The sequence below is a fragment of the Cololabis saira genome, chromosome 17, assembly GCF_033807715.1.
Source record: "Cololabis saira isolate AMF1-May2022 chromosome 17, fColSai1.1, whole genome shotgun sequence".
NCBI lineage: Eukaryota > Metazoa > Chordata > Actinopteri > Beloniformes > Belonidae > Cololabis > Cololabis saira.
In genome coordinates, this window is record NC_084603.1 from 42,653,938 (window position 1) to 42,676,112 (window position 22,175).

At 42.1% G+C, this 22,175-nt stretch overlaps 1 protein-coding gene across 1 annotated transcript in view; it reads right to left on the reverse strand.

Moving 5' to 3' along the window:
* Nucleotides 1-1,329: 1,329 nt before the first annotated feature.
* ncapd3 (non-SMC condensin II complex, subunit D3) overlaps nt 1,330-22,175 on the reverse strand; it is a 69,554-nt gene continuing 48,708 nt past the window's right edge. The window contains exons 24-35 of the mRNA XM_061745402.1: nt 16,731-16,810; nt 15,506-15,643; nt 15,252-15,385; nt 14,839-15,032; nt 11,862-11,972; nt 10,888-11,043; nt 8,305-8,402; nt 8,118-8,176; nt 6,625-6,675; nt 6,465-6,527; nt 6,252-6,306; nt 1,330-1,539 (exon numbers count right to left, since the gene is read on the reverse strand). Coding sequence (XP_061601386.1) covers nt 1,479-1,539; nt 6,252-6,306; nt 6,465-6,527; nt 6,625-6,675; nt 8,118-8,176; nt 8,305-8,402; nt 10,888-11,043; nt 11,862-11,972; nt 14,839-15,032; nt 15,252-15,385; nt 15,506-15,643; nt 16,731-16,810 — 1,200 coding nt within the window. The 3' untranslated portion in view covers nt 1,330-1,478. The remainder of the gene's footprint in view (nt 1,540-6,251; nt 6,307-6,464; nt 6,528-6,624; nt 6,676-8,117; nt 8,177-8,304; nt 8,403-10,887; nt 11,044-11,861; nt 11,973-14,838; nt 15,033-15,251; nt 15,386-15,505; nt 15,644-16,730; nt 16,811-22,175) is intronic.

A 22,175-nucleotide genomic window follows, 5' to 3' on the forward strand; every position in this document is an offset into this window, starting at 1 on the left:
CCACACTGAAACCGTTAAACTCTCTCTGTCCACACTGAAACCGTTAAACTCTCTCTGTCCACACTGAAACCGTTAAACTCTCTCTGTCCACACTGAAACCGTTAAACTCTCTCTGTCCACACTGAAACCGTTAAACTCTCTCTGTCCACACTGAAACCGTTAAACTCTCTCTGTCCACACTGAAACCGTTAAAATCTCTCTGTCCACACTGAAACCGTTAAACTCTCTCTGTCCACACTGAAACCGTTAAACTCTCTCTGTCCACACTGAAACCGTTAAAATCTCTCTGTCCACACTGAAACCGTTAAACTCTCTCTGTCCACACTGAAACCGTTAAACTCTCTCTGTCCACACTGAAACTGTTAAACTCTCTCTGTCCACACTGAAACCGTTAAACTCTCTCTGTCCACACTGAAACCGTTAAAATCTCTCTGTCCACACTGAAACCGTTAAACTCTCTCTGTCCACACTGAAACCGTTAAACTCTCTCTGTCCACACTGAAACCGTTAAACTCTCTCTGTCCACACTGAAACCGTTAAACTCTCTCTGTCCACACTGAAACCGTTAAACTCTCTCTGTCCACACTGAAACCGTTAAACTCTCTCTGTCCACACTGAAACCGTTAAAATCTCTCTGTCCACACTGAAACTGTTAAACTCTCTCTGTCCACACTGAAACCGTTAAACTCTCTCTGTCCACACTGAAACCGTTAAACTCTCTCTGTCCACACTGAAACCGTTAAACTCTCTCTGTCCACACTGAAACCGTTAAACTCTCTCTGTCCACACTGAAACCGTTAAACTCGAGGCCAGTTACGACAGTCCAATACAAAATAAATAAAGCAATGGAATTGATTTTGTCGCTGACGCTCGCATGGGACACGCTTCGTGTACGGAGCCGCTGGTCTTCAGCCCGGAGAGGCTTTGTTCCCTCCCCTGCTACACGTCTTTCAGGCAGCCAATCAGCACAGAGCCTCATTATCATAGAATCACTCACAGATAATGAGGTTAGAAGCGGTAAAACTAGAGACATGCCCCACAGGCTGAATTTCTGATTTATGTAGAAAAAACCAGCTTTAGATTGTTTTTAAGACATTCAAGGACTGTTTAAAATATACATTAAATGCCATAATATGTCCCCTTTAAAACATTAAATCTGTTCTTGCCTGAACCAGTATTTTAAAGCGGTGCTCTAGTGAACTATCTCCCTCTGCTGGCCACAACCAGCACAACACCATGGACACGTTCAAGACTTTTACCTTTAAAAACAGATTTAAAGTTGTTCTGATCGAGTACAGACCTTGAATAGGGAAAACTTTTTTTTTTTAATACAACCTTTTTATTATATTTAACAAAAGCAAAAGGACAGTGGCACAAACAAACAAGAAAATGATCATGCAGATACAAATACTGACCATCACAAGTAAGAACAGCAACATGAAGAGAACATGAGAGCAGCGTATGAAGCTGTGTGACCACTAAACTGCTTTCTTCTGGCGGAGCGGAGTCTGCACGTTCCACTGCCTCGGCCCAGCACACCTGAAACACAACACATCCATAAACTCACACCTGAACAACAAATACACCTTTAAATATCTTTTAAAACAAATTTAGCTAACTAATCTGACCCTTTTTTTTTTTTTAAGAGGCTGACTAAAACAAATAAATGATAAAACTGTGCATGAAGACATGCAACCAGACTGAAAGGTCCTTAAACTGGAACAACTGTTTATTTATGCAGCTCATCATGTTCTATATTCGTGTGCATCTCATATGTTTTTGTTGCCCAGTTGGTTCCATGTCTTGTTACAGATGGGAAGTAATCTGCTGAAATATTTGACTTTTCACTGGTCCATAAATGCGGGTGCAGCAGAACCATCACATCCTGTATCACCTCATCTTTATGTAGGTATTTATGTTATATGTATATTGTATATGGATATATTGAGTTGTATTATACGTACAGTATTTGTGTATCTATATCTCTATTAATATATACTGATTTATAGTTATATGTAGATATGTCGATATATAGATTTATAGTAATTTTTAAGTATATATCCATCCATCCATCCATTATCTTACCCGCTTTATCCCTTGCGGGGTCACGGGGGTCTGCTGGAGCCTATCCCAGCTCATTTTAGGTGAGAGGCAGGGGTTACACCCTGGACAGGTCACCAGTCCATCACAGGGCCAAGTAAGTATATAAGTATATAAGTATATATATTTAAGTATATAATTGGAGGTAAATATATGAACCAGTGTATATATAGCATATCTACTCTTATAGTTACTCAAGTATATTGTTATAGCATTGTCGTCTATTGTTCTCTATTATATTGTAGTATTATAGTAAAGTAATACTATGCATTATAATTATGTCCATTAGTACATACATACATAGTAACACAACCTAATGCTGGGCGTTTGTTTTCTTTTGTTTGCCTTGATTTGCTTTTGACTATATTTATATACATATAATTGAGTATTATATCTATCCATCCATCCATCCATCCATCCATCCATCTATCTATCTATTCATTCATTCTGTTTTTTCACTTTTTTATCATGCATGTTCGAAATAAAATCTTCAAATCAAAAATCCTACTCCTAGGATCCACTGTGGATCAACTGGAGATGCAGCAAGTTTCTTGTTGGAGAGCAGAGACATTCCTTTTTTAATTTTCAGAAAACTCCATCACAAACGTTGTTAGTGTTCTCTGAATTCACAGACATGACCTTTACCCAACAAGACAGGGGCCTTTCGTTGGGCCAACCTCACAAGTTGCGACTGGATTGGTCTCGATTGATCGAAACTCCTTCAGAAATGAGCAAAAACATCTTTTTCTGAAGTAACCGAGTCCTTAGACTGTGACACGCGTGTGATACATGTCTAACAATTTGTGATCAGACTTCCATGGACAGATCTCCGATGTCTTTATTATCATTGCGACAAGTACAACCAAAGTAAAGGCATACTTTAGTATAAGTGAAAATCGAATGTTTTACACCCATACTTATTGAAAATGTGAAAAACACTAAACCAATGTAAAATGGACGGAGCAAAATCCCATGAAACTTCTTCAATCAGGTAGAACACTGAAACCATTGACACGGAAAGTGACTCGATTGTGTAAATTAAATCTTCACAAAAGCAAACGTGGGTCCACAACCCAAGCTTTCCACCTAAAAACTGCGGCTGAAGACCAAAGTGAGTCCCGTGAGCACCAGAACCTTCTCTGGGACAAAGGAACAGCCCACTGCACTAAGAATTGTTACCAAGATAAATAAAGACAAGTGACAGCAAGTTGCTATAGAGGGTTTGCATTGATGTCACTTCCCCACTGGACCAGCCCCCTTACTGCACTGAACTAGTGGAGAAGACGTGATAACAGCTGATTATCAGCTTAAATTAAAGGTAGTTGGACTTGACAGTGACCCGTACAGTTACCCCAAGAACCAGTGGTCCATGGACATTAATATTTGGTACAGTTACCAAGAACCAGTGGCCCATGGACATTGATATTTGGTACAGTTACCAAGAACCAGTGGTCCATGGACATTAATATTTGGTACAGTTACCAAGAACCAGTGGTCCATGGACATTAATATTTGGTACAGTTACCCCAAGAACCAGTGGTCCATGGACATTAATATTTGGTACAGTTACCAAGAATCAGTGGTCCATGGACATTCATATTTGGTACAGTTACCCCGAGAACCAGTGGTCCATGGACATTAATATTTGGTACAGTTACCAAGAACCAGTGGTCCATGGACATTCATATTTGGTACAGTTACCCCGAGAACCAGTGGTCCATGGACATTAATATTTGGTACAGTTACCAAGAACCAGTGGTCCATGGACATTAATATTTGGTACAGTTACCAAGAACCAGTGGTCCATGGACATTAATATTTGGTACAGTTACCCCGAGAACCAGTGGTCCATGGACATTAATATTTGGTACAGTTACCAAGAACCAGTGGTCCATGGACATTAATATTTGGTACAGTTACCAAGAACCAGTGGTCCATGGACATTAATATTTGGTACAGTTACCAAGAACCAGTGGTCCATGGACATTAATATTTGGTACAGTTACCAAGAAATTTCCTGGAAATTTCCCCTCTGGGGGACTATTAAAGGATTTCTTATCTTCTTATGGGGGTTCTGACACCACCCCCACCTTTAAAACTAAACTTAAAACATTTCTGTTTAGTAAAGCCTATAGTTAGTGTTTAGTAAACCTCTAGCTGGTGTTGGTAAATCTCTAGGTAGTGTAAACTTTAGTGTGTCAGAGTCGCTCCTGTAGTTTCTTGTGCTGGCCCCCCCCTTCTCCTCCCTTTTCTCTCTTTTGTCCATGTTGCAGCATCCTTTGCCGGACACCGGAACCTGCAGGTGGTCGTGGGTGGCTTGTAGCTTGCATTACGGAGCACAAGTCTTTCCCTGACCCTGCACCCCAAACTGGGACTTGCTGATTGGGCCGGAGCTTCGGGAGCTGCATGCTGGCCTGCGGTCCCCACCCCTGGTCATCCCGTTGCTGGCCCCCCTTCTCCTCCCTTTTCTCTCTTTTGTCCTGCAGGTGGTCATGGGTAGCTTGTAGCTTGCATTACGGAGCACAAGTCTTTCCCTGACCCTGCACCCCAACCTGGGACTTGCTGATTGGGCCGGAGCTTCGGGAGCTGCGTGCTGGCCTGCGGTCCCCACCCCTGGTCATCCCGTTGCTGGCCCCCCCTTCTCCTCCCTTTTCTCTCTTTTGTCCTGCAGGTGGTCGTGGGTGGCTTGTAGCTTGCATTACAGAGCACAAGTCTTTCCCTGACCCTGCACCCCAACCTGGGACTTGCTGATTGGGCCGGAGCTTCGGGAGCTGCGTGCTGGCCTGCGGTCCCCACCCCTGGTCATCCCGTTGCTGCTTCCACCTGCCTGCTGTGCTGTTGCCGTCCCTGACCCACCAGTCTGGCCCTCGGCAGGAGGGTCCCCCCTTATGAGCCTGGTCCTGCTCAAGGTTTATTCCCTCCTAAAGGGGAGTTTTTCCTTGCCACTGTTTGGCTTAAGGTTTTTCTCCCACTAGGGGAGTTTTTTACCTGCCATTGTTTATGTAATAACTACTCGGGGGTCATGTTCTGGGTATGGGTCTCTGTAAAGCGTCTAGAGACAACTCTGTTGTATTAGACGCTATATAAATAAAATTGAATTGAATTGAATTGAATTGAATTATGAACCAGTGGTCCATGGACATTAATATTTGGACACCAATCCAGTTTCCTGATATTTATATGTACTTAATTTCTACGCCGGGGAAATACACGAAGCAAAGCTTGAAGATACAAAAGTCTTGGCGCTTGGTCCGACTTCAAGGCAGGATTTGTTGTAGAAATTAAAGTGATGAGGACACCAAACTTTATGATCTGACCGTTTAACGTTAGGTACCCAAAAATCCAACATTACCTGATACAAAATGGGAACCGCAAATCCAGTTTCTGTGAATTGCAGCAATCCCTTTGTCTCTCTTAAGCTTATTTTTCGGCAATCTGTAAAACGATAACTCAGATTTCTTGCTAAATCTATGAGTACAGTCGATCCCACAACAGCTCTTTCCCTTTTTAGATGTTTTCCAGTTGCTCAAACTGAAAGTTTATGCTGCCACTCAGTCTTTCTGCCACTCAGTCTTTCTGACACTCACTCTTTCTGACACTCACTCTTTCTGACACTCACTCTTTCTGACACTCACTCTTTCTGACACTCACTCTTTCTGACACTCACTCTTTCTGACACTCACTCTTTCTGACACTCAGTGGATGTAACCCGCTGTGAAGTTTCATCTGTGACGTCTTGTCCATTCCCGCTATAGCTCCGGTCAAATTGTCTTCTGTTGCGTTTTTGGAAATTTTGTTCTGAGCTTGTTTTCATTAAAACCTGCATTCCATTCCAGGTTAGGAAGCTGCTCTGGTGTCATTCTGACAATTTGCAACATCTGTTTTGATGACGAGCCAACATGTTACATGTGGGGGAAGCTCACTGGGTTTTAAAAAGACCAACTGATGACCGTAATAGACAGCAAATGCAGACGAAGTGAAAAGGAGAAGCTTAGATGTACAGCAGGAGGAAAAGGTGGTCCTCCACGTTACATCTGGAACACGGGATTTCTGCTCTGATCAAGCATGTTTTCTCAGGATTTATTGACAAGAAATCAAATCATTACATGCAGGAGCAGAAGGTGGAATTGATGACAGAAGAACACACTTACTGCTGTTCGTTGGTCTGCTCCTCAACGTCCCCAGTGGACATCTCCCCAGCAGGACCTGTGGAACAAGGGCAGAGCACTGCCTTTAAAACATGGTTTTAAAGGAAGCAGAAGACGTGAGAAGGAGCCGTGCTGGACGAAGGAGAGAGGGAGGGGACAGGTGGAAGGAGAGAGATCCCAGGATGAAAGAGAAAGTTGGATGGTGGACAAACTTACTTGTTCCTCGGTCACTTAAGATGGCACTGAATCCTTCGCTAAACGTTAAGCTGATGTCGATGCCTGGATCAGAGAGACAGGTGTGTGTCGGCAGGGTCAGCATTACATTACAACAGGAACATGTCAGGTGATGGAGGTCTGCAGAGTGCTCCTCTCTTACCTCTGTGTGGGGTGCTGAAGAGTCTGTTTTTGGCAGCTCCTTTAGGCATGGCTGTAAACACATTCAGATTATTACAGGCTGTTTCCACTGCAGATTGACATGGTGCACTTCAAGCAAACACATGAAACATCAGAAAAACTGTGGTTAATCGGGCTAATGATGTCCATCTAGTCAACAGTTGGATGTGATTGGTGCTGTGGTTCTGGAGGCTGGACCGGCTGGTGACCCGGGTTAGGGGTCCACCATGGACAGGGTGCAAATTAGCCCCGCCCCTTCATCTGATTGGTCGATATCTGATAGTTCCTAGTTTCTGCCATAACTTTTGAATGGTTTGATATAGAGAGTCGTAGCTGGTGTCAATCCTTTAAATGTCCAGGCCTGAAGAATCTACATCAAGTCATACAAGCTTCCACTGCAGCCTGAACGTGCACAAGGGTGCGAGGGCCTGTTCATCGCTGCTTGCAGCAAGAAGGTTCCCGCTTCGACTCCCAGGCCCGGCAGGGTCTTTCTGTGTGGAGTTTGCATGTTCTCCCCGTGCTTGCGTGGGTTTCCTCCGGGTACTCCGGTTTCCTCCCACAGTCCAAAAACATGCATATTAGGTTAACTGGTGATTTGAAATCGCCTGTAGGTGTGAGTGTGTCTGGTCGTCTGTTTATCTATGTGGCCCTGTGATGGACTGGAGACCTGTCCAGGGTCGGCTCCGTGTCGGTTTTGTGTTTTGTTTGTGGTTTGTGTTGCAGATTTCCAGTGCTTGACGTGAGGCCTCCATGTGTTCCTGCTTCCTGGATTGGCAGTGGATGTCACCCCCCCCCCCCCCCCAAAAATAAATAAATAAATAAATAAAAATCACTGGGTTTGTATGTGTATATTTATGTATGTGTATGCGTATGTGTGGCAGGGTGGAGGAGCAGCAGCCACTCAGGTGATGGGTCACAGGTGTGTCCCATCAACCTCTCCACCCTGCCTGCCTTTATAAGGCGTGGCTGCACAGCAGCAAAGGGTCTGCTGGGAAGGAGCTGAAGCACGTGTGTCCTGTGTATTCTGGTGAATAAAGAGTTCTGCACTGAAACTCCGTGTCCTCTCTATCCTGTCGGCCGGCCCCGTAGCACTCGCCCTGCTACAGTATGTATGCGTATATATATGTATATATATTAAATATAGTAATAATGCACATATATATGCCTTTGGTTTTTACCGGCATGGTATCAACCATTGATATGTTTGCAGACAAGGTTTAAAAAAAAAAAAAAAAAAAAGAAGAAGAAATCAGGCTTGTCATTGGTTGCTATGACTGTAAAACAATGAGCTCTGTGTTCAGCCTTCATCTGACTAGTCACATGTCACATGACCAGTCACATGACCACTCCCCCACCCCCCAAACCTGATAATGGCACCACGTCAACAACGGACTCCCAAGCAGTGTTATCTGGACAGGTTTCCCTCGGGTGCTTTAATGGCTTCTTCAGACCGAGTGGTAAATCATTTCTTCATACCTGTCTCTTCCAGAGCGATGGATTTCAAGGGGCCTGTTTCACCTTGCCAGGGCAGGTGCCTGACAAAACGCAGAGACACAATCACACACATTTTCAACAAGATAACTTCAACATCTTCTGAACTGAATTCTCTAGATTTAACTTTTTTTTGGCCCCCTTATTGGGTCACCAATCAAAGCCAACCTACCGGTCACTCAGAGTGGTCCTGCCCGCGGGGTGACTGGGCCGCGGCGGCTGCGGGGTGGTGAAGGTAAAAGGCAGGTTGGGGGGGCCGAGGACCGAACCCTGAGGGACACCAGAACAGTGAACCATCAGTGACCGGAGCCAAGAAAAGCTCACCTACATATACTTTTATTTAGGGCTGTCAGTTTGGCGCGCAAAGCCACGACAGAAAAACTGAAACTCAATCGCAAAGTGGGTTGCTTCTGATTGCAGGTCAATTTGTATAATTTTGAATTGAGTCTGCTTAAGTGCCTATTTGAGACTCAGCCTTATTTTATTTCTGAATTTTATTTATTTAACTGTATTTGTATTGCATTTTTGAATAATGAACCTGGCCTAATTGGTTTGCTGATGTGCTTGAGCTTTTTCTTTTGGATTTCATTTATGAAACACTTCACCTATAAAAATGTGGATTTTAAATCTTCTCTTCTTAGTGTATTCAATTCATTAGGCATGCACTGCAATTTTGCAATGTCCTACAATTCAAATTGTTTATTTGGGGACCTTTAGCATATATTAGATTAAAATGCGATTAATTTGATTAATTATAAATCCTGTAATTAATTGGATTACATTTTTTAATCGCCTGACAGCACTACTTTTAATAGAAGAAAATCCTGTAGTCCCTTTGTGTGAAAAGCCTCCTACAGGAATCAATCCTGATTTAGATATTACCTGAACTCCATTTTTTAAACCACTTTAAGGAGATTTTGAAAGGCCCATTATTACTCACAGGATTGATGATAAATATACCTCAGCTCTTTCCATTTTATATCAGTACAACTAATTTAGACACTGATCAAAATGGACAAATGTTAAACTGTAAGAGACACCAAGTCATTTACATATACTTTTACAGTCCTGCTTTCTAATCTTGTTTTCTCTGAATTACAATATTCCTACTCTGAATACCAGTTAAGAACTTTGGAAACATCAATGTGAAAACCTAATTTCCAAAACAAAAAAGGTTTCAGTCTTTAAGTCTCAGTAAAATAAGTATTTCTGAATAGGTTCTGTTGTTGAAGATGAAGAATATTGTTGTTTTAAAGAAAAAAAAGTGCTTATTTTGAATTTGATGCCAAGGAATCTAATCGCATGTAAAAATATTAAGACTGGAGTACATTTGGACTTTTCCAGCCATACAAGTGATTTTGGAGTTTGAGACAAATTATCTCCAGAGTCAGAATAAAAGTACAGTATGAGGCTTCAAATGAGGCATCAAATAAGAAAAATACTACTCTATTGTGTTATTTTTAATGTACAGTACAGACCAAAATTTTGGACACACCTTTTCATTCAAACAAATGGGGAAGTGTGTCAAAACCTTTGGTCTGTACTCTACATTTTAGATCAGATTTTAGATTCAAATGTTTCAATATGACCACCACTACTAATTATCCTGACAGAAGCTGTAATGGAGGTTTCCCATCCCTCCATGCCACATGATTAAATGTCATGCTATGTGTATTCATGTTTGTGATTTTGTCACCTAGGAGGATTCTTTGGCATGCAGTTCTTGGCAGCTATGGAAGTCAGTCCTACCAAAATATGGTACATAAATCAGCCGGGGGGGCAGAACCAGTTGTTTGGTGGAACTCTGAGCACTGCTGACATGTCTGCAAGGTGTGAGTGGATTAAAACACTTACCTGTGTTCTGTGACAAAAGATTGTTCTGTGGCTGGTCAGAGCTATTTATACTTTGCCTAAAGTTAAAGAAGTACATTTTAAAATGATGAATAAGGTCTATCCTCTCCTTCTGGGGTTTAATTAACGATTTTAAGATTTTTTTAACATGTCACAAAAGAGTAGAAAACAAAAATGAAAGTAAAATAAGTGTAGACATTATTTGTTACTTTAATTTAATAATTCCTCTCCTTTTCTATGCTTCATTATGTGAATTTAAATGCTTAATTTATTTTTGTTATTCATATCCACCTTTTAATTCTTAGATATTTGTCCATTATCCTCTTTGAGTTTGTATATTTTCAGACTTTTCAGTCTTTTTACCCCTCCCCTACATGTGTGTGCTAAGTGTACTGCTGACAACAAAATAAGTTTCCCCACTGAGGGAGAAAATAAAGGATATCTTATCTTATAAAAAAAAAAAAGAAGCTATTTATACTTCCTGGATCGTACCAAGTGTGGGAAGCGAGAGGGGAGTTTAGCTGGATAACTGTCTGCAATTTGTGTTGAAGGAGCCACACAGAGATCGGATGTGGGTAGTATAATTATAAGGGGGATGATGTGATATATTATGTAAATACTCTTGGCCAAGTCGTGTGTGTGTGTGTGTGTGTGTGTGTGTGTGTGTGTGTGTGTGTGTGTGTGTGTGTGTGTGTGTGTGTGTGTGTGTGTGTGTGTGTGGTCTTGTCTAATCCATGTGGGGAGGTGTATAAGAACTCAGGGTGGTTGTCAGTGGTCTGTATTACTGTGTTTGTAATAACTGCCCATACAAGGGTACCTTGATTTCTGCCTCAGCCTCCTCACTTCCCCGTATTTAACAGGGTTTGTTCACAGGGGTTGTTTCTCTGATGTGCTCGGCTCTAACCTGGGAAGTTGGCATTCTGGCGTCTCCTGACTGGGAGCAGTCATCCATCTTTTTTTCCTTTTCTGCCTTCTCCAGAGAAAACTCTAATTCAGCCGCCAGCTGCTCATCACCAGAGAAAAACTCCTTCACCTCGTTGCGATAATCCTGCATCGTTGCCTGAACGAGGGAATCAGACACATCACTTGACTTAGTGCAGTCACTTCTGGTTCTCCACTGCAGAGAGCAATATTTTCCAGAACGTTCTCAGTTACTCTTCTTTAGCAAGTTAACCTCGCAAACTAGACAGATGTAGTTATACTAAAAACAGATATATGAAAATAGGGTTGATATTAACGTCTGAAATGCCACACTGCAGTTTGAATTCAATTCAATTTTATTTGTATAGCGTCTAATACAACAGATGTTGTCTCTAGACCGGGGGTGGGCAATCCTGGTCCTGGAGGGCCGGTGTCCCTGCAGGTTTTAGATGTTTCCCTGTTTCATTGCACCATGATACAAGTGACTGTGTCATTAACAGAATTATGCAGCCCTGGATGACAAGCTGATGACGATGATTAATTAGAATCAGGTGTGTTAAAGCAGGGAAACATCTAAAACATGCAGGACACCGGCCATCGAGGACCAGGATTGCCACCCCTGCTCTAGACGCTTTCCGGTGACCCCTGAGCAATTATTACATAAACAATGGCAGGTAAAAACTCTCCTAGTGGGAGAAAAGCCTTAAGCCAAACAGTGGCAAGAAAAATTCCCTTTAGGAGGGAAGAAACCTGGACCAGGACCTGGATCATAAGGGGGGACCCTCCTGCCGAAGCCCAGACTGGGGGGTTTGCTACTCAGTGGGTCAATCTAACACCATTCTGGTCATCCAAACGGACTAATGTCAAAGAAAATCTCTTAACCTGTAGCTACTAATATCATAAAGCTACCCCTATATTAGCCAGATGAATATGGGGTCTGGGACAGGAGCATCTCACCTGGAGGTAGGCCATGAGGTCTCTGAGGACGGGAGATCGTTTCTGCTCCAGCAGCCCCTTCAGGCTGATGATGAGCGGAACCGTGTTTTCTATGAATGCCCTCTTCTGCATCTGTGGATTCATGCAAGAAGAGTCGCAAGTTATCTGAAGATAATTCATGTGGAGTGAGCATTACTTTGCCCACTCTTTGCTAAAAATGTGCTAAAGAAATGAATTCTGAATGATGGCAGCTCTATGAAACCTCCTCCAAACATCCCGTCTCCAGAACACATGAGCCTGGATGCGACGGCAACATATCCTGCAACTCTTTGCTTTCTGCTGCCTATTATCCACATAGGTACTGGACTACTTGATGCTAGGCCTGTATTGAAAAAAAAAATTATTTTCCGATTCTAAATCAATTATCATATTAATTCCTAAGAATCGATTCATATGTCTAAAGATCGATTTTTTTTTTCATTATTACATTTTCGCCTGGTGAACTTTAATCTCAGTAGTCACGTCATTTAATTCACAGAGGCGTTAACCAAAATAACCTTGTAAAAATTAAAACCAATGCACATTTGGTACCAATAAGAGACTAAAAATTAGATGCGGACTACTAAATATACGATTGTTAAGCTCCAAGTCTCCGTTAGTAAATGATATAATTACAGAGAGCAGGAGTGATATTTTCTGCTTAACAGAAACATGGTTACAGGAGGAAGAGTATGTTAGTTTGAATGAATCAACTCCGCCCGGCTACTTTAATCATCACATTCCTAGAAACACGGGCCGAGGCGGAGGAGTTGCAGCAATTTATAACTCCAGTCTCCAAACAAAACCAGAACCTAAGTGCAATTATAATACATTTGAAAGCCTCACGCTTAGTCTGAAATTTCCGATCTGGAAATCAGAGAAGCCAGTTGTGTTAGTGGTAGTGTACCGGCCCCCTGCTGGTGCTTATCTACAGTTTCTGTCTGAATTTTCAGATTTCCTTTCTGGATTATTGATCAGCACAGATAAATTCATCATAGTGGGTGATTTTAATATTCATATGGATGTTGAAAGCGATAATCTTAAATTAACTTTCAATTCTCTTCTAGAATCAATGGGTATCTCACAAAAAGTGGACAAACCGACGCACCATTTTAATTATACTCTCGATCTCGTTCTCACCTACGGTGTTGAAACTGATGATCTGTTGGTGTCACCTGTAAACTCCCTTTTATCCGACCATTATTTAATAATGTTTGAATTTAATATTGTCGATGTTGAAGAGCAAAATAGGAGGTATTATTTTAGCAGATGTTTGTCTGATGAAGTTATTGCTAAATTTAAGGAGGCCATTGCTCATCTTACGACAGTGGAAAATAGTGATGTAGTCGAGGCCAGTGACCTGGGTTCTACCTCTGCAGATGTTCATTTCCTTGCTAGTAACACTGCTGATTTGTTGCATTCAGCTTTAGATGAAGTTGCTCCTTTGAAAAGGAGGGTTTCCAACCATAGGAGCTTAACTCTCTGGTATATTTCAGATATCCGCATGTTGAAACAAAACGTGGGTAAAATGGAAAGGAAGTGGTACTCTTGTAAGTCTGTAGACTCCTATTGTGAATGGAAAGACATTCTAATAGTATATAAAAAAGCCATTCGCAAAGCCAGAACAGCTTATTATTCTACGTTGATAGAGGATAACAAAAGTAACCCACGTTTTCTGTTCAGCACTGTAGCCAGGCTGACAAAGAGTCACAACTCTGTGGAGCCGTGCATTCCTGCAGCTCTCAGTAGTGAAGACTTTATGAGCTTCTTTAACAGTAAAAATGTGCAAATAAGTAAATCAAATCAAACTAGCTCCACCTCTATCCGTCTGGATGAGAAACGGCCCTAGAACTACTAGAACTACTTCTGTAGCAAGAACAAAGACCATGTAGAAATGTCCCACTCCAGTGCTGTCTCACCTGGGACACCACCTCCTCACCTGGGACACCACCTCCTCACCTGGGACACCACCCTCTCACCTGGGACACCACCTCCTCACCTGGGACACCACCCTCTCACCTGGGACACCACCCTCTCACCTGGGACACCACCCTCTCACCTGGGACACCACCCTCTCACCTGGGACACCACCCTCTCACCTGGGACACCACCCTCTCACCTGGGACACCACCCTCTCACCTGGGACACCACCCTCTCACCTGGGACACCACCCTCTCACCTGGGACACCACCCTCTCACCTGGGACACCACCCTCTCACCTGGGACACCACCCTCTCACCTGGGACACCACCCTCTCACCTGGGACACCACCCTCTCACCTGGGACACCACCCTCTCACCTGGGACACCACCTCCTCACCTGGGACACCACCTCCTCACCTGGGACACCACCCTCTCACCTGGGACACCACCCTCTCACCTGGGACACCACCCTCTCACCTGGGACACCACCCTCTCACCTGGGACACCACCCTCTCACCTGGGACACCACCTCCTCACCTGGGACACCACCTCCTCACCTGGGACACCACCTCCTCACCTGGGACACCACCCTCTCACCTGGGACACCACCCTCTCACCTGGGACACCACCCTCTCACCTGGGACACCACCCTCTCACCTGGGACACCACCCTCTCACCTGGGACACCACCCTCTCACCTGGGACACCACCCTCTCACCTGGGACACCACCCTCTCACCTGGGACACCACCCTCTCACCTGGGACACCACCCTCTCACCTGGGACACCACCTCCTCACCTGGGACACCACCCTCTCACCTGGGACACCACCCTCTCACCTGGGACACCACCCTCTCACCTGGGACACCACCCTCTCACCTGGGACACCACCCTCTCACCTGGGACACCACCTCCTCACCTGGGACACCACCCTCTCACCTGGGACACCACCCTCTCACCTGGGACACCACCCTCTCACCTGGGACACCACCCTCTCACCTGGGACACCACCCTCTCACCTGGGACACCACCCTCTCACCTGGGACACCACCTTCTTCTGCGCCACCTGCATGACGGCTCTGGCCATGGTCTCCTCCTGCTCTTCTTCTGCAGCTCCTCCAGCGGGACTCGATATCCGCAGCTTCATCTCCTTCAGACTCAAGATGTTAAAGGTCTCCGACAGAATTTCAGCACCTTCTGCATCCAGTGGCAGCTCTTCATCAGCAAAGCATACTGGAATAAGAAAAGGATGAAAAACAGATAGATAAATGAAAGAAATGAATAAAATAAAAATCACTGTCATGAAACCGACCATCCGGTTTCTAGAATCTAGTTTCTAGAAAACCATCCTGGTGGATCTTTCCTCTGCACGAGAACGAGTATAAAGGGTAGGAGAAGCTCAGCACGGTCAGCGTTTAGGAACTCCCCCTGCTCTGTCCACCGGGTGCTTACCTAAGACAGTCTGGTTGATCTTGTTGGTGATGTTGAAGCGGTGGGTGTCTGTGAAGTTCTCCAAAAGGAAGCGATAGATCCGAAAACGCTTTTCACGGTTTTGAGCTCCTTTCAGTGAGAAACGAACTTTTTCTCTGGACAAATTCATAAATACAATTAAGTCAAGAATAATCTTCAGATTTAATTTCCTGCATGCATGATAACAAGAGTCTTGTGTACATGTATTATTTGCAATAAAAAGAATCTGGATCAACCTGTCATTTTGAGGGAACTTGTTGTAGGACTTGTGTTTGCCGTAGGAGTTGAAGTGGAAGATGCACTCGATGAAGTGCTGGCTGAACATGTCGGGGTTCTTCTTGAGCAGCAGATGGAGCAGGCAGTACTCACACAGGCTGAAACAAACAACAACAGCTTTAGTTGTGCTCTACTTTAACAATTTTAGGTTAGAGTTTGCCTCTCAAAAAACTCAAGTTGATGTCAGACCCCACAACATGATGGAAACCACTCTCCAGCATTTCCCTGCTGATTATTATGTCAACTTTTGCACAGCACTGTAGGCTTTAGATGTAACATTCCGGCTATAAAGCATAAGATCAGGTGTGGCTTTTTAGAACAGCGGAAACAACGATATCTATTAGGCATGGGACGATATGAAAATTTCATATCACGATATTAGTGGACAAAAATATCACGATTACGATATTATCACGATATTAGCGTGTCGCTTATAAAATTCTTAAAATGCAAGGAAAGACACTAACCGTGGATCCACTGGTTCCTTCAGAACATTTATTCTCAAATCATTCTCAACACAGTGACACTTGAGGTAGAGAACAAATAGTGTACTGTAAATGTTATGCATTACAAAGTGTAAACTATAGTACCGGTACCAGTACTTATTTGAACTTTCTTTTTTTGTAAGAAAATACTTCCCTGAGAGTCGAAAGAAATAAGTGACAAATAGAAATAAAGTGACAAAGTAGAGCCAAATGCACACTGATTGTATTACTCTCTGAAACTTTAACAGTGGCTGGCTGCCTGCTACTTAGTACGGCTCTCTGGAAAAATAATAAAATAAAGGCACTGCTCTGTAGTATACAAAACAAAAGCTGCATGGCCAACACAAAGATTGAGTGAAAATAAAGTGCCACAGTAGTCAAATGCACACGGATTGTACTACTCTCTGAAAAAATATTAAATAAATAATATCAATAAAATACATGAAAAAAATAACACTGGCTTCTACCTGGCTGGTAGCCTTGTGTGACCAAAAAAATAAAAAATAAATAAAAAATTGGCGATAATTACAGTACCCCACGATAACGTTATCGCGGCCGTTTTTTTAATCGCGATATACGATAATATCGTATATCGCCCCATGCCTAATATCTATACAGCGGTATTATGTAATATAGTCTATACAGGGTATGGTGTAGTATGTATATACAGCAGTATTGTGTAGTACAGTCTATAGATTACCTGGCGATGGCAGGGACTGGGTCAACCAGCGTCACCATGAAGCGAAAGAAGAGCGAGCCTTTCCATTTCACAAACTCCTCCTATAAATAAAGTATTCACAGCACTTAGAAACATCCAGGTGGAAACTGTGTTAAATAAGACACTTACACTCACATTAACACCAACACTCATTATCTGAGATGCTTTGAAAGAGGAACAGAAATCTCTCAAGTTATTGCAAACTGAGACAAAAAAGCATCGCATATTTCTGGACAAACATTGGCTTGAAAACCTGTTGGCAGTTTTTTTTTTTAAACTTTAAACATCAAACATGGGAGATCCAAAGATTAAACAAGTCCAGCCGCTGGCAGCATTTGGGAGGAGTTAATTAATCAGAGCATAAAAGACACAATGAAACATGTAGTTTTGACTCTCATTTGATCATTTAAAAAAAGCAAAATATGTGACTTAGAAATGACACGTGTGCAACTCATTGGAACTGAAACCCTCATCCAAATGTAAGGTGGTGGTGTGAGGGGCCTGCAGATAACACTATTGGGTGAATGGCTATGTTTGTTTATATTTATGTACAGAAATGGGCCGCTACCACCGAAAAAACCCTAAACAGATGAGGCACGTGGGACGGCATATTGGACATGTGACATGCAGCAACATAACAAAGTTTTACATTAAAAATCATTGTAGGCCTATGTTGCTGAATAGACCTCTTTCCGTGTTTGTATACAAGTATGACGTAGGCAAGCTGCGAGCGCATTGTTGCGGCAGAAAGACGGAATTCATGTCAGTTTACACCAGCCGATTGACGGAAAAAGATCGTGGAAATTACGTTACTAAACTAACTTTGGCGGATGGAAAGCAACTTCCTTCCCGGAGGAAGATATCACAAAGTGGCCCGATGTCCAATGGCCGGATATTCATCCGTATTTGGTTGAGAAACCTAGTGTTTACACTCAGGAGAAGCTGCGACACTGTCAGCAGCTGTCACAGCTGAAGTTTGTAAAGAATTATGAGTCAACTGAATGTATTTTATACACTAGACATTTTAAGTTATTTTATTATTTCATATTTATTCAATTTATCTTATTATTTTTGTTAATTTACTGTGTCCCCTTTGTTTCTTAATGAGTTTGATTAAGCATTGCCTTTGAATGAAAGTCATGTCATGTGTACCTTTGTCTGTGCTGGCTGAATGAAGTTGATAGTTATTTAAAAAAAAATTAAAAATTATATGAGCTTTATTGTCCATCCTGCATCTCACATTATCACCATTAATTTACAGAAACCTATTCCCACTAATACGATAAAAAGAAAAACATTAAAAGGCATATAATGCAAAATACTGTTTTTTAAAACTTAGTTCATTATTTTTAGGTAAATTCATTATTTTTATTTGAGGGTTTGTGGGGATTAATATATCTATAATATACCTGAGTTTGATATACAACACATATAGTGAATATATGTATATTTGTGCAGCATATTTACAGCTGTGGAAGTTGGATGTTTGTAGCTTTAAAAAGAGAAAATAATCAATACATTTACACAATCAGTGAGAAAAAACAAATAACTCCAGTAGTTTATTAGCAAAACTTTAATAGTCAAGTAAATCATTAATGGCTGATATTCAATTCATAGTCACAGCTCCAAATCACTGATGAGAAAATAAAAAAATGTCAAGACTTGATGTTATTATTCAGAACCCTTATTTCTTAGATTTTTTCGGAACAACACTTTTGCTAAGGTTTGTGAGACTAGCACACACAATAACAATATCATCTAGAAGGTCAGCCTGTGACAGTGGAATTCTTGTCTGCAAAACTCTGAAGTTCTTCCATCTCCCTATAACACGTTCGACATGTATCCTGACACGTGACAGTTGTCTTGATGTGTCGACCTCCTGTGCAGAAAGTTGCCGTTTGCCTTTGGTGAAAGCTGGAATGCGAAGGGTGGCACCATGAGCTGCAACCTTCATTTCATTAACACTATCAAAAGATGATCCTGTAGAGAGAGCTTTTTGCTGAATATTTTTACACTTCCTGCAATTTTGGTGCACAAAGTCAAAGAGCACAGATGTTATTCCAGTGATAAACAACAGTTGTACCATGTTGCACTTAATATTTGAGTATGAAAATGTAGACTTCTTCAGCTCCTCTTTAAGTCTCTCATTTTCATCTCGCAGCTGTTGATACTTTTCCTGCAGGTTGACGTGGTCACTCTTCAGCTCGGTGTACCTCAGGTTCAGGTCATCGTATTCTGTCCTCGTGACTGGGATGTCCTCTTCAGCTTTAGCAGAAAAGAGAACAGTTGAGAATTGAAGACGAGATGGATGGATGGATGGATGGATGGATGGATGGATGGATGGATGGATGGATGGATGGATGGATGGATGGAGAGGTGTATAGAGAACATAAGAGGGGCATTGGAATCAGAAGGACAGTTGTGAATAGGAGAGGAGAAAAGGACAGGGACAAGGAGATTTTATTTGTCACATACATAGACCTAAGATTAATTGCAACTGTGTTAGTCTACACTGTGCATAAATATGGGTTGTAAAGAAAAGAATGGATGTGGAGATCAGCATAGGGGGAGAATACTCAACATGGTTGAACCATTATACAATGCAATGAGACATGAAATGACAACAGTGGCTACACTTACTAGGACTGTGATCCATGCTGGTGATTCCTCTGGAGCTCCAGGAGCAGGAGCAGGTTGGTTTGGTGGAGCAACCAGAAGTCTTTCACTCCATTTCTTTTTTCTTTGATACTTTCACATAAAAAAACTCAAATGAACAAAAATACTGATCTCAAGCTGTAATACAATACATTCCCATCTTAATTATCGGTTATGGTTTGCTTAATACCAAAATAAGTAAACCCTTAATATTCATGAGTTAATCATGTCATTAGGTTAAGCTAAAAACACAAACAGCTAGGTCTCATTTATTGTATTTTACCTTTTGATCTTTGCATCGGGGTTTTGGTTTTGTTTAGTGTATGAAAAAATAGAGGGCACAAAATCAGGACTCTCGTGGTCCAGTGACATCTCACCTGTAAAAAGAAAGATACACATTAGCCAAATAACACCAGATAACCACTTTTCAAGTTTCTTAAGTGTTCTGAGATGCTCAAATCAGAGAAAAGACAACCAGGGCACACATCCTAAACAACAATGATGCTAGAGGTTACAGCTGTTTAGTTAGTGGAGCTGCTGTACACCAATGGATCTATAATATTAATAATATTAATTATTATTATGTACACCACACTGAAGCTCTCAGCTGTATGAGTTAGTACTAGTAGTAAACTTACAGTCTATGGTAGCAAACACTTACAATACACTTACTCTACCTACAGTTACTCAATTAAAGGCATCCAAGTAAAGCTAAACCAGATAGCCACGATAACTCACCAGATATGAATCTAGATGATCCTCGGTCCAGTCGGTTCTTTGATGCTTGCAGCCACAGGCTCCTACGGGGCTTTTAAAATGGCCTGTTTCCTCTGGGAATTGCAAAAAAATTATGTTCCTGGATTTCGATTTGTACACCCGTACACACAACAGCTGGTGGGGCATGTTGTTCTTCTATAACGTTACTGCAACTCCAAAAACGCAACTTAAGAAACAAATCTTCCCTCGCTCTATTCAAACTCATGCAACTTCTTCAGCACTTCCGCCGCAACAATGCGCGCGCATCCTGTGTTGACGTAGGCTGGAAAGGGGTCTATTATATCACTTCAACGAAATCATTAGGCTTAATCTAACCTTTAACCAGAGTGTCATGGGCCTGAAAGGCTGCAGTGTGCTGGTCTGATCTTTTCTAGATATTTCAGAGGGATCTCTATGAAAACCCTCTGGGATGGTCCTCTTTTAACGGCTGCTTGTGCTGACGACATATGCCACAAAACATCCCTATTCACAATTGAGATTATATCAGTTATAAACAATTTAAACATTGTAGAGGATTTTTTATCTCCCGTTTTGTTATAACAGAGTTACATGCATATGACAATGCCTGGGGAAAAAATGAACCTTTAGTGGTTCTAGTGGAAAGACAATCTATTTTATTTTCATCATTATTGCTTACCAAAAAAAGAAGCTCAATCAGAACAAAAATGTAAGCTAAACAACAAATTGGAAATGTACCATGGGGAGTGTGGTACAACCAAGGGCTGTATTTATGGTTATTAAGCCATTCAGGATCCCAGCCAGATGTTCTGTGTTTAAATGCGTTGTTTTTTACTGGGTCACCAGTCGGACGGGTGTCAGCAACGCTAAAGGCTGATTTATGGTTCCGCGTTACACCGACGCAGAGCCTACAGCGTAGGGTACCCTACGCTGTAGGCTCTGCGTGGATTTAACGCAGAACCATAATTCAGGCTTAAGGGTAATTGAGCAGCCCCCTCTCCACTGCAATCTGCCCCTCTTTCTCCCGTCTCACCTGCACCTGTCATGTTTTCCTCTGTTGCCTCTGTTACTCTCCCTTCATCTATTTTCTCTGTTACTCTCCCTTCATCTATTTCCTCTGTAACTCTCCCTTCATCTATTTTCTCTGTTACTCTCCCTTCATCTATTTCCTCTGTTACTCTCCCTTCATCTATTTCCTCTGTTACTCTCCCTTCATCTATTTTCTCTGTTACTCTCCCTTCATCTATTTCCTCTGTTACTCTCCCTTCATCTATTTTCTCTGTTACTCTCCCTTCATCTATTTTCTCTGTTACTCTCCCTTCATCTATTCTCTCTGTTACTCTCCCTTCATCTATTTCCTCTGTTACTCTCCCTTCATCTATTTCCTCTGTTACTCTCCCTTCATCTATTTCCTCTGTTACTCTCCCTTCATCTATTTCCTCTGTTACTCTCCCTTCATCTATTTTCTCTGTTACTCTCCCTTCATCTATTTCCTCTGTTACTCTCCCTTCATCTATTTCCTCTGTTACTCTCCCTTCATCTATTTTCTCTGTTACTCTCCCTTCATCTATTTTCTCTGTTACTCTCCCTTCATCTATTTCCTCTGTTACTCTCCCTTCATCTATTTTCTCTGTTACTCTCCCTTCATCTATTTCCTCTGTTACTCTCCCTTCATCTATTTTCTCTGTTACTCTCCCTTCATCTATTTTCTCTGTTACTCTCCCTTCATCTATTTTCTCTGTTACTCTCCCTTCATCTATTTTCTCTGTTACTCTCCCTTCATCTATTTTCTCTGTTACTCTCCCTTCATCTATTTCCTCTGTTACTCTCCCTTCATCTATTTTCTCTGTTACTCTCCCTTCATCTATTTTCTCTGTTACTCTCCCTTCATCTATTCTCTCTGTTACTCTCCCTTCATCTATTTCCTCTGTTACTCTCCCTTCATCTATTTTCTCTGTTACTCTCCCTTCATCTATTTTCTCTGTTACTCTCCCTTCATCTATTCTCTCTGTTACTCTCCCTTCATCTATTTCCTCT